This window comes from Dipodomys merriami, unplaced genomic scaffold, assembly GCF_024711535.1.
Source record: "Dipodomys merriami isolate MVZ:Mamm:240054 unplaced genomic scaffold, mDipMer1.0.p SCAF_36, whole genome shotgun sequence".
NCBI classification, from domain to species: domain Eukaryota; kingdom Metazoa; phylum Chordata; class Mammalia; order Rodentia; family Heteromyidae; genus Dipodomys; species Dipodomys merriami.
The window spans coordinates 10132187-10145485 of NW_027205159.1; the positions used below are offsets into that span (position 1 = coordinate 10132187).

The window sequence follows — 13299 nt, forward strand, 5'->3', positions numbered from 1 at the left end:
TGTGTTCCTGCGCCGCTCGCCAGCGCTGGCGAAGAAAGCAGTTGGGATAACGTCGCCCAAACTTTCCTTCGCAGCACCATTGGCAAGCAACGTCCCTCTTTGAGGCTTGAAAAGACCCCCAAGAAGAGTGGGGGCGCCCAGAGGAGAGAGGGCCTAGCAGACAGACGCAGGAGGAGTTTCTGGGATCCCTGGAGGTGCCCCAGGGACCGGGCCAGTCATCGGCGTGCCCCCAGATCGCCCCTCCTTGACTGCGACCTCCCCCCGCGCGCCCCCCGCGCACGTGCTCGAGGCCCAGAACGAGGGCGCACAGTCCAGCCGAACCCGCCGGAGGCAACGGCTTCGCAGGCGGGCCAGGGGGGCGGGGGCCGGAGGGGGGCGCATGGAGGAGCCGCGGGGGTGGTGCGGCTCGCCGGCAGCGCTGGGGAGCTCGCACCCCGCGCCTCGGCCTCCCCAGGGACCCGGCCGGCCGCTCCCCGCACTTCCTGTCGCGGGTCTCCCGGGGGCGGGCAGCAGCCGCTCTGAGCTCAGAGCCCGCTGAACCTCGTGTGGGGCCGCCTGTCCGGCCCTCGGAGCGGGGCGGACGCCCGGCGGGACAGGTGGAGTGACAGCGGCGGGCGCCGCGCTCGGGACTGGGCGGGCTCGGCTGGCCGGAGTGGACGCACTGCTCGCAGAACTCCAGGCCTTGCCACGCAGGCCGGGCGGGTTCTCCACTTTGCACCGTGGCGGGGCCGCTCGGAGCCCCAGATTGTGAGCCCTGGTGAAGGAAGTCGTGGCAGGGACGGTCTTCATGCCCGTTGCCCGAGGCGGGCCCCTCTCCGGCGCACGGACTTAGGCGGCAGCTGCGCGCGCGGCCGGCGCGGGCGCCTCCCCCATGCTGCTCGGAGCGTCCTGGCTGTGCGCGTCCAAGGCGGCCGCCGCTGCTGCGCAGAGCGAGGGGGACGAGGACAGGCCGGGCGAGCAGCGGCGGCGGCGGGTGGCGGCCGAGGGGACTGGCGAGGATATGGACGAGTCGTCGCTGCTGGATCTGCTGGAGTGCTCCGTGTGCCTGGAGCGTCTGGATACCACGGCCAAGGTGCTGCCATGCCAGCACACCTTCTGCCGCCGCTGCCTGGAGAGCATCGTGTGCTCCCGCCACGAGCTCCGCTGCCCCGAGTGCCGCATCCTGGTGGGCTGCGGCGTGGACGAGCTGCCCGCTAACATCCTGCTCGTGCGCCTGCTGGACGGCATCCGCCAGAGGCCCCGCGCAGGCACCAGCCCTGGTGGCAGTCCTCCCGCGCGCCCTGGCCCCAGTGCGTCCCCCGGGCTAGCCGGTGGTGGGGGAGGCGCGGCGGGCAGCGCCCCTGGATCCCCGGTCTTCCTTCCCGCCGCCGCTTTGGGGAGCGCCACCTCCAGCCTGTGCGAATTGGCCACCAACCGGAGCGTGCCTGCGGCCAAGGTAGGACTGTGTTCCAGAGCCTGGCTTCACTGTGTGTGGGAGTGAGTGCGTGTGGGCACGTGGGTGTAGGGACAACCGCGAGGAACAGCAGAGACGCGAGGTGGACTCAACTTGGCCCACTTGGTTGTTTGGCTTTTCTTTCTCTAACTTGGTTTTTCTCCAGGAACTTGGTGCCAGTCACTCTTCAATTCCAGTGTGCCAACTCCTGGACGTATCTCTTGACAATCTGAGTCCCCTCCCGCTCACCTTAAGGTGTTGCTGTGCCAAACCCTGACCCAGGACTTCTAGTTGACACCCAATGTAGGCGCAACCTCTCCCCTACAGCTCCTGTCCCGGAATCTGCACTCAGTGGTGTGTCTGGTCCCATGGCACCCCCAAACCTGTTCAGATGTGAGTCAACACCCCCCTTTCCCTCAGAATAGATGTTTCTTCTCTCAGCTGCTTACTAACACCCCTATTTTGGTCTAGCCTTTTTAACTTTGCATCATCCTTCCAACTCGCCAGAAAAAGTCCCTTTTTCCTGGATCCCCAGACTCTTCCTGTGCATGCCCTCTGCCCATCCAGAGGCAAGGTACTGCTTCATGTGTTTTCCTGGTCCTGTTGCCAGGAAGACTTAGCCTCCTGCCGTATAGCCAGGGAGGAGAGGGGAGAGGATGAGTGGGACTCAGTGTGGCAGAATATAGGCAGGAAAGAGTTAACCTGGAGGTTTTTCAGAACACTTGGATTCACCCCATAGCTTGGATTTGGCAGTTCTAGTCACCAAGCTTTGATTCGTGGGCTCTTAGTCAGGGCTGCATTTTCAGGGGACCATTAAAAAATTTTTTTTATTATTATTGTTAGTGTGTGAAAATACACTGTACAGCCTTCCTTGCTTCTGTTTTTCTGGAGGCTTCAGTGACTTGTTTTCAAAATTTACTTTTTCCAAGCCATTATACATCCTTTGGCGTCTTGGGAATTTATAACTGGGGACTAGGGTAGCTCACAGGTGCTGGTTGGAGTGGGACACCAAGTACTTGAATTGTATACTGTCTTTAAATTTAAAAAAAACGCACATTTAAAGGTTAAAAAGGACAGTGATTTACTGAATGATTTACTGAAGTTACTTGTTTTAGGAAACACAACTGGATTCCTCTACTTTTGACCATTTAAGGAGTTGGTGGCACATAGTCCTTTCAATAAGTATAATCCTGAAGTGTGTTGGAAACTTCTAGCATCTGAATTGCTCAATACTGCAACACTGCCAGGGTTAGAAATGAGATGTCCATCTTGAGTTAAATGCCATGCACTGCTGAATTGGGGTTTCCTATGGATCAGCAAGAATGATCAGTCAAGGAAAGTCAAGAAGTAGTCCTACTTGGGATCACTGCTGAAGAGGAATTTTTTCCTTTGGTTTCAATTGTGATAAAAAAAAAAAAAAACAACAGCCAAATGCTCCAGTTAGAGATTTGCAAGATTTTCCTTTCTACCCTTGCTGTTTTTGATCTAAGGTATTATAATTAAATATTTTTATTTGCAGAATAAGCAGGTTAGCCCTCTCTGCTTTAATAATTATATGATTTTAGGAACTGTTCTTCTGGTGAAGTGCTGGCACCTTTTGATGGCTGTATTTACAGATGTCCTCTCAGTTGATCTTGGGGAATGGTGTTTGGTGGAGGTTGAGAGTTAACCTCTGAAATATGAAAGGCACAGCTTTAGGGCCCTTCTGGAACTCCATGGCATTTATAGCATTCTTTAGGACTTGTCAAAGGGGTAGACATTGGTTACATTTAGTAATGATGCATAATAACAAGGAATGGATGTTTGGTGACTAGATTTTGAGACTGGTTGGCTTTCTGTATGGGCAATATAGACTGTTTGTGACTTTGGGGGCTTTTACAAACCTTAGAACCCTCCCTTCCTTCTTTTTTCCTTCCTTCTTTCTGATAGGGTTCAGACCTTCCACTTGAAGCACGTCTTCAGCTGCTTCTTGCATTGGTTATTTTTTAGGTAGGATCTTGCTTTATGCCTGATGGGCCTGAGTGGGCCTGGGCTGTAATCCCCATGGATATGGGTATGACCAGCACATACCATAATACCTAGATATTTTGCTTCCCCCATAGCTGGAATAACAGGTGTGTACTACCATGTATAGCCTTTGGTTAAGATGCAGTCCCCTGAACATTTTTTTTTTTTTGCTTAGGCTTCAGTCCCTTAATCTCTGCCTACCAGGTAACTAGGTAGTGAGTCTAACACATATTTGCTTTCTTTTTGTTAGGTCAACGTGAGTGCAGGGCTTTCTGCACAGCTCATCTCAAAGGGACTAAGTTTGGGTTTTAGAAAGAATATGAATTAAATCAAGTGCTGTATTTGAGTATTTTCAGAGGAACAAATAGTGGAAGTGGAAATTGTATACCCATGTAGCATTTTACGCATGGAGTAGTCCTAGGAATCGTCTTGGTCAACTGTGGGTCCCAAAAGCTGTACCTATATTACCATTCTCGGTAATAGTATTACCTGATGCATACTATTGTATCCTAATGTATACTCCAGGGAGATATGTATGGTTGGAGAAGGGAAAGGGACTGAAATAGAGGTATGTGTTTATTTGCTTAAAGACTTCAGCTAAAAATTACTTCTAAATAGGCTTCTGGTATTCTACTGTTCACTGGAATTGCACTAATGCTTTCTGATCCCTGAGTGTTGCTTCATGTCAACAGATAGACATTCATTCCAACATTTAGCAAACACCAAATATAACCTAACAGCAGAGAAATATGACAGTTCTCTATTTTCCAGATTAGAAGCTTCTCAAATCTTCTTTGGAAATAACTGTGATTTGTAAACTCTTTCAGGAATGTAGATAAGCATCTGCTTAGCTGCTTATTGTACTAAGTCAGTTATAACTGGATGTTAGATAGCATCATGTATGAAATGAAGTAAGCTCTGTTTCACTTGCAGTTCATGAAGTTTTTTTTTTTTTTTTTTTTTTTTTTTTTATAAAGTCTTCACTTGCATCTTTTTCAGCTGGGCTTTGGTTATCTGTCACCAGCCTACTTACGGAGTCCTCTACTCTGGTGAGCAGAGCCTTAGTTTTCATTTGAACCACTTAGCATAAGGCCTTTTTTGGAATCAATTAAAAATTTTATACCAAATTACAAGTACATATTGCCTAATGCTGTTACTGTTACTTCCTTCATTCTCCAACTATTGAACTTGTTAATGTACACTAGATTTTTCAGGCTCATTTTTGTTTATTGGTTTTACATTTTGTAATGGAGCTCCTTCAACTCTCTACACTGGGACTGATTGAGTTGTTTTGGGCAGTGTCTTAGGAAACTGTGGATGGAGCTCAACGGTTGAGCACTTGCCTAATGAACCTGTGGTCATGGGTTCCATCCTCAGGACTTTAAAACACACAAAAAAGGATTTTGTGGTATCAAATTTAGTAATTAAAGGATTGCTTTTAATGTGATAAATTTACTAAGGATCCACATATAAAACAGTTCTCTTTTTGGAATAGATTTGAATCCTTTTTGAATTTTCCTTGCTTTGTATTTGGACATACACTGAACTTACAAGTACCTGTACTATATCACGCACTGATCTGGGGCTCTGGTTATGGAGCTGACATAAACTGTGGGGAAGGGAAACCAGACTCACTCTCAGGAGAGCCTATCTGGTGTCAGCCAAGTTAAAGTGGAGGATTTAAGAGAAAATATATTTGCAAATTAAAGGACTCAGAAAAGCTTGGGTGCCTTTAATAATATAAAAGTAGGCTTTAGAACACAATAACTTTTTAATCCCCTAACAATGCTGGGAAATGAACCGAGGGCTTTACAAATGATAGGCAAGTTCTGTACTACTGAGCTACATATTTAGTCCAGAGTTGTGTACCTTTTTTTATTTTTTGGCGATCCTGAAGCTTGAACTCTGGTTCTTGCTCTTGTTAGGCAGACACTATACTACTTGAGTCAAGCGTCCATCCTTTTATTGGTTTAGTTATGTGTCAGGTTTTTGCTGGGGACCAGCCTCACCTATTATCTTCCTACTAATGGCCTTCCAGGTAGCTAGGATGACACAGGTGAAGCACTGTGTTCAGCTTATTGATTGAGATAAGATCTTATTAACTTTTTTGTCCAAGTTGGATTTGTACCTTGGTCCCTTTGATCTCTGCTTCTGAAGTAACAGATTACAAGTGTGATCACCACATCCAGCTAGGGCTGTGTATCTTGAAGTATGGTGATACATTTAAATTGGACCCATATGAAAAATCTCTTCTATATCTCTTAGTGGTAAAAGTAAAATAAACCAGAGAAAAATAAAAATTATACACCTTAAATATTTCATTGCGTGAACATACCTTTCATCATTTTTTGGATGTGGGACTGAGGATTTTTCTTTGAGTTCCAAGTGGTTTATCTAGCTTAAGCTACCAGTACCCACTTACCATTTCTTTTTTTTTTTTTAACCAAGTGGAATGAGAACTCAGAGACTACCAAAGATTCTCAATAGCACATCCTTCAAGATTTAAAATAATTCCTCCTCTGTAATGTTTATGTTCTTGTTCACTTCAAAGCACCCTACCTTTTGTGATTTTCCTAAGTAGCTCTCTTGGTATTCAAGGGGCAACATTTTTTGCACTCAACTTCCTTAGTTACATAATATTTAATTAAAATGTATTTTTAACATTATGAATACAACATGCATAAACATGGTTAGGAATAAGGGGGACAGATTTCTGCTAAGTGCAGACTTTCTGGTGCTGTAGCCTGCAGCTTTTCACGTGAGTGCTTAGGCTGCCTTACAGAGGCAGTGGCACACTGGAATATGCCAGCAGCCAGCTAACTAGAGGCTGGGGCAGATGATGCCTAATGGTGTTCAGAAGCCAACTAACCTGTTGTCTGGTCATTGGCACTTGACAGTCTTCTTCTTGACACTTTCTGTTTAATCTCTGTCTGCTAAATAAATGTCAAAGGCTTGGGCACTTTGGCATCTGTAGCTTTAAGAAGGGTTTACACCAATCTTTTTTTTTTCATTTTTTTTATTGTGAAAATACCATATAGAGGGGTTACAATTACATGGACAAGGTAATGAGTATATTTCTTATCTAGCATTGTTGTCTCCTCCTTTGTTTCCCCTACCATCCCTTCCCATCTTCTCCCCACCCTCCCTTCGGCCAAAGTTGTAAAGTTCATTTTTTGACATAACGTCTTGTAAATGATCTTGAGAGGTGGCTGCTGCAGAAACTGTTTTGAGGCCTGGGAGACTGACAGGCAAGGATGTGTCCTCCAACTTCATTCATCTGTCCATCTGTTCTGTATGGAAGTAAGGTTGTAACACTATTATGGTGTGGTCTTGGATGTAATTAGGACTCCTAGAGGGAAAGGCTAGCACACAGGGGCATGCTTTGATCCTGAAGATAACCAGACAAGCCAGCTCATGGCTGGTGGTGCTGTGACAGCTCTGACCCAGTGTAGTCCTTTTCAGAAGGTCCTGAGTATGGAAACAGTAACCTGGACGTATAACAGTGCTGTATTTCAGCTGGCAGCTAGTAGTAACATTTAAATTACTATTCGTTGAGTATTTACAGGGTACCATGTGCTAAATTGTCTATTATAGGATAAGAGCTGAATCACTGATTTAAGCTGATCTCATCTGGCTTATTCTACTTTCCCTCCCTCTTTTCCTTACCTTTTCTTTCTCTCTGTCTCCCTTCCCTTCCCTTCCCTTCCCTTCGCTTCCCTTCCCTTCTCTTCCCTTCCCTTCCCTTCCCTTCGCTTCCCTTTCCTTCCCTTCCCTCCCCTTCCCTTTCCTTCCCTCCCACCTCCTCCTTTTTCTCCCCCCAGCCCTTGCTATGTAGCTAAGGGTAACCACAAATGCCATGAATTAGTGATCTTCCTGTCTCATGAGTGCTTCATGAGTGCTGGAATTATGGACATGAACCATTACACACAGCTCATCTGTTCTTTACTATAACTCACTGAGGTAGCTAGTTACATAGGGAAATAAAGGTTTCAGAATTTCCTTTGGCTGAGTGGCACATAATTAACAGGCATGTAAATAGAAAGAGGAAACTTGGTCTGGGTGCCTGTCTTCATGGTTAAAGGAGTCTTTTTTCTTTTTGTCTGTCATGGGCCTGAACTCTGGGCCTGGGCACTGTCCCTCAGCTCTTCAGCTCAAGGCTAGTGCTCTACCAGTTGAGCCACAGCGCCACTTTTGGCTTTTTCTGCTTATATGGTGCTGAGGAATCGAACCCAGGGCCTCATGCATGCAAGGCAAGTACTCTACCACTGATCCACCATCCCAGCCCTAAAGGAGTCTTTCTCAGGCAATTAGTGGTTAGAGTCTCAAACGTAAGGAGTAATGGTTTGTATATTTGAGTCACTTTAACCTGACCCACATTTTCAGCTTGAGGCTGCCATCTTGTAAAACCAGGAGCTATGTAGAAGCGTGTGATGGCCAGGAGTCCAAGGGGCCAGGCCGGCCAGCTCATTGGCACTGTTATAGGATCTACAATCATCTGTCTGTCTGCTCTGCCACTTAGTCTCATCTTTACCCTCTAGATCTTTTTTTTTATTTTTGGTCGGTCATGGAGCTTGAACTCTGGGCCTTGGTGCTGTCCCTGAGCTCTTCAGCTCAAGGTGAGTGCTCTACCACTTGAGTCACAGCACCATTTCCAGTTTTCTGATGATTAATTGGAAATAAGAGTCTCACAGACTTTCCTGCCTGGGCTGGCTTTGATCCTCAGATCTTCAGATCTCAACCTTCTGAGTAGCTAGGATTATAGGAAGGAGCCACCAGTGCCTGGCCATCCAGATCTTAACAAGGACAATGTTTTCAGTATTAGAGAAAGAATGCTTCTTTCCTGTTCTCCAAGTAGGTGAGCAAAGCATGGCCTAGCCACCTTGACACATGTTTTGGGTTAGTCCTGTGTCCTGTCTGGGTCCTGGACCCACTGTAGCTAGGCTGGGATGCTGACACTCAGGTTTATCTTCCTTACCTGTGGCGGAGACTCAAGACTTCCCTTGGGAGGCCTGTGAGGAAGGAAGGGAGGAGAGGAGACTCTGGTGGCCAAGGTGTTTTGGGGGTGCGGGGGAGGAACAGGAGACCCACTGCAGGTAATTTTAATCTTGGCTGTTTCTCTTTACTATGCACTCTAGGACATGTGGATTTACTTTGCTATGCCTTCTTATCAGTGAATGAGGACTTCTATCTATAGCATTGGCTGAGATCCTGGTACGTAGGAGATACATACAGATTTGGCAGTCTTGTCAATTGAAATGACTAATAAGTAAATCTCAAGTCTCTTACAGCAAACAGAAACCTCTCACAGGGTCTCTGCTAGCAGGTTCATTGTATTTAGTATTCTAAGTTAAGGGTATAAGTGTGTGTATGTTGTATGGATGTGTGTGTATATGATGATAGCTCTGTGTGTGTGCATGTGTGTGATGTGTAGTCTGAAACTTTCTTTTCCTTTAGAGTCAGATGCCTGTGTTATGGAGAATGGATTATAGAATAGTAATGGGTATCTAAGCCAAATGGTTATTGGAGTCTGTTTCACTATTAATTTATGTCAGAATTAGGGCTTGAACTCAGGTCTTAGGCACTGTACCTTAGTTTTTTCCACTTAACACTGGTGCTATACCACTTGAACCCTAGCTCAGCTTCCAGAATTTTGGTGGTAATCTGAAGGTCAGAGTCTCATAAACTTTTCTGACTGGGCTGGCTTCACTTAAGTAGCTAGAATTACAGGCATGAGCCACTAGCACCAGCTTGTTTCACCTTTGACACTCCTCTAGATTTATCTTTGCTATCACAGACAGTGTCCTCAGTCTTTACAAGCATGATTATAATGAACAAAGTTTAAATTATGTAAGAAAGACAGCAGGAGAGAACAATGCCGTTCTCTTGCTGATCCTCCTAGTTGGTGGGATCTCCAGACAATGAGCCCACCTCTTTGAGCTTTGGGAAAGAGTTTATCTACAACTGCCTGAAATCAGGCTGCTGGGTGTGATGGAGCGAAGCAGACTTCTGTCCAATTACTTCTTCATTTTGGCCTTTTGAGCTGCCTGCTGGAGAATGATAAAATTGGTTCTAAATTATTCAGTTGTTTCTAGTGTGCATTTCAGTTCAACCTGTATTTAATCTCTATTATAGCTAGCATGATCTTTTTAAAGATACCTTTTTTAAGGCATTAGCAAGCACTTGGTTAGAAGAAAATGCTCTTTATAGCACCACTTGAAGAGGCCAAGATCAGTTTTTATCAGATTTGCCTTGCTTGAGAGATCTTCAGATTTGGTCAATAAGAAACTCACACTTAATGTGTATCTATTAGAATTTCAATTAGCCTTATAAAATTGGGTGTCAAGGATCATATGCATATATGCGCACACATATTGACTAAAGTACAGTATACACAGGGGTAGACTGCAATGGTGTAAACTCCTTCGAACAACTAACATACAGTTTAACACAATGAATACCAGGAAGCTGAAATGTGTTGTGGGGAGGGGAGAGATCAAGGGAAGGAAGGCAGACAAATGAAGAGAGGAAGAGTTGATGAATTCAATTATAATACTCAGTGTACATATGTGAAAATGGACTATGTAACTTGAGAGGCTGGTTGCAGTTGAGAGAGATGGGGGAGAGTAATGGATCAAGATGCATTGTTCTCATAAGATGACATGATGAATGAAACCTTTTCATACAACTACCTAAAGATAATAAAAATTACATAAATAAAAAAGAGAAAGGTTTTTGGTAGTGGTGAGTGATTTTAAAGGTTTTGTTAGCACATTATAATGTGGGCTCCCCTTTGAACACTGAGTAATGTTCAAATGCAAAGATTCATAAAGTATTTGCAGGCTTTGGATTATATCACAGTTTGTTGCCTCCTTTTCAATATACTTCAGTCCTTGATGGCTTGTGCGTGTTAAGACACAGAGCTGTCTTTTGAAAGACCTCACTGAGCCTCCACGAAGAGATGTTTTTCTCTTCCACTCAACATGTGTTTACCCAGTTCACTGATAGAATAGTTATGTACAAGCACAGAGATATCAGGATGTTTGCATTTGTGCTTAATTGGATATGTGGGTAATGCTCACAAAAATTTATGTGGGTTTAGATGTATTAGGATTCACTGTGTGTGTTCAGGTCAATAGAAGTCGTATGAGAGACTTTAAAACATGTTTTAAATTTCTATTCTTTATTGGCATTTTCCCTCCCAGTGCTGGGGATTAAGCCACAGCCTTGTAACATGCTAGACAAGAACTTTTATCACTTGGCTACACCCCACCCCCTGGCGGGACTCTCTGATGAGGAAGATGGCATTGTTGGGATTTGGAGTTAAGGATTTTGCAGTTATTTCCCAGCTGTTATTGTTTCTCCTACTGTCATGTTAATGTATATGTACTTCTGCTTTCTGAGTCTTTCATACATCATGGTAGGAATGCATGGAAGAGGTCTCTTCCACAACTGGATACTCTCTCACACAACTGGATACTTTCTTAGAAAACTTGCTGCTGATTTTTTGGCTTCCTTAAGAGGAGGAAGCTAGCCACCTAGGCACTGCCTTTCACATACTGTCTACCTATTGCTGGTTCTTCTGCTGTGGTCCCCAAGGTGATGTGATCAGATGGATTCTGCTGTAGCAGCCAAAACAGTGAACTTAGATGTATTAAGCCCGTTGTTTGCAACTTCTTTCAAATTTTTTTCGTCTTTTGTGTGTGTGTGTGTGTGTGTGTGTGTGTGTGTGTGTGTGTGTGTGTGTGTGTGTGTGTGTGTGTGTGTGTGTGTGTGTGTGTGTGTGGCAGTACTGGTCTTGAACTCAAAATCAAGGCACTGTCCCTTAGTTTTTTTTCACTCAAGGATGACACTTTACTACTTGAACCATACTTTCATTTCCATTGCTGTGGTGGTTAATTGGAGACTTTTGTGATCCTCAGATCTCAGCCTCCTCAGTAGCTAGAATCACAGATGTGAGCTGCCAGGGTCTGGCTCTCCCAAATTTCAGAAGTATTCTTTCAGCATGGACAGCACCTTAGGTGAAATTTACTTGGGTTTTTTTATTTAGAAACTCAGCTACATTAATGAAAGTCAGTCTCTCTCTCTCTCTCTCTCTCTCTCTCTCTCTCTCTCTCTCTCTCTCTCTCTCTCTCTCTCTCTCTCTCTCTCTCTCTCTCCACACACACACACACATTCATTAGGATGAATCCAGACATATTAAATAGAAGGTGAGTGGAATTTAGGTATATTTCTAGAAGTGGTTGGAGTTTAGTAAATCTCATTGGAATTTGTTAGCTGTAATCAGTGGTTGCTTTTGCTTTTAAAGTTGAATCCTTTGCAGCTTTGCCTTCCAGTGTTACTGCTTGATTAGAAAGGTTTAAAAAAATCCTTCCCCAAATGATTACTGAATGTAAGGAATGATCTAAAAGGGCCTTGGGCAGTCACTTTGAGGTACATATCATTCTTCCCAAGGTTTTATATGCATAAGCACCTCTGCTTGATGAATGAAATTTGAATGTATTTTGTGAAGCAGATACAAATATTTTTTTCTTACATAAAAGTTTACACCAAACATGTAGGGATAAGGTGATGTTTCAGTTTTGTGCACAGAAAAATTAAAGCTTGAGAGTTCATTAAAAAATATCTGGTGTCTGCTGTTACTGCCTGTGCTTCAAGCTGTTTGCGAATTAAGCTTGGTGCTAGCAAGGTAGCCAGCAAATTTGGTGAACTGTTCAGGCATTATTGTGCTACATTGAATTGGTTCTTTAGAGTGAGGTCAATGCATAGTTCCTGAGCAGGCTGTGTTGTAGATTCATCCCCGATTCCCTTTTCTCCCAGTAACTCCCTTCTGCCACAGTGGAGAAACGGGCCCCCTTGTCCTTTAGGTGGGTGTGCATACTCACTTCCATGAAGAACCTACAGCGTGAGTGGTGGCTTTGGAGCTGGAGCTGGAGAGCTGTCCTTGTCTGACGTCTGCTCTTGGAGTATGACCCAGAATTTGTGAGGTTAGTAATTTATTCAGGCCACACATCCCTACTTACCAGGAAATACTGAAGTGTCAAGCACTTTGTTAGGCCCTGAGATATACATATGTCAAAAATCCAGAAATGGTCCTGGCCTTCTTAGAGTTTTGGCATAGTTATAGTTGTAGTTTAAATGGATCCTGATATTTACTATTTATGGATCAACCTTTGAAATCTCTAGTGCTTTATAAGCATATACCACATTCTACATAATTTAGAAATTATACCCTCTTCCCTTATCACACACAAAGGGGCTGGGAAAGCCAGATGCCCTTGTATAAGGTGATGATTACTGAGTACTAAGAATGCATCAGGCACATAGTCTATGCTGCACTAGTGTCCCTTTAGCAAAGACAAGCAATGAGATTGATCCTTTTTCTACTCAGCTCATAATACCTGGAGGCCAGTTTTATCACTTGCAGTAATTGTTTGGGCCAAATTTTGATCTGAAAATGTACAGATGAAGCCTAGATGCTGACCCATGATTATACTCCTAAGAAAAAAGAGCAGTGTTCTCTTACAGGATTTGTTGTTGATTTTACATTTCAGACCATAGCAGGGAAAAGCTTCTAGTGTGAGCATCTGTTTTCTTTGTTATTTTTAAAAATACAGTTTTGTGGAACTAGGAGTTTATATAGTATTTCTGTTCAACAGAGTTTTGACCTATGGCTTTGACCTGTGCACAAAAATAGAAGTTTTCTTGGATTTAAAGATGTTACAACTAACATCTCAACTAAAGTGGTGGATGTCAGAGCTTCTAGGAATGCTTTCTTGTGACTTACTCTCAAGTGAAAGGGCACTTGGCATAGATTAGCTGCTATTAACCAGTAGATTGCTCCAAAAGTCACCCATGTGACT

At 44.4% G+C, this 13299-nt stretch overlaps 1 protein-coding gene across 3 annotated transcripts in view; it reads left to right on the forward strand.

The window, feature by feature from the left end:
* Positions 1 to 861: 861 nt before the first annotated feature.
* Sh3rf3 (SH3 domain containing ring finger 3) overlaps positions 862 to 13299 on the forward strand; it is a 358300-nt gene continuing 345862 nt past the window's right edge. For all 3 annotated transcript variants that reach the window (XM_069988660.1, XM_069988662.1, XM_069988661.1), the window contains exon 1: positions 862 to 1435. In XM_069988660.1, the coding sequence (XP_069844761.1) occupies positions 872 to 1435 (564 nt within the window). In that variant the 5' untranslated portion in view covers positions 862 to 871. The remainder of the gene's footprint in view (positions 1436 to 13299) is intronic.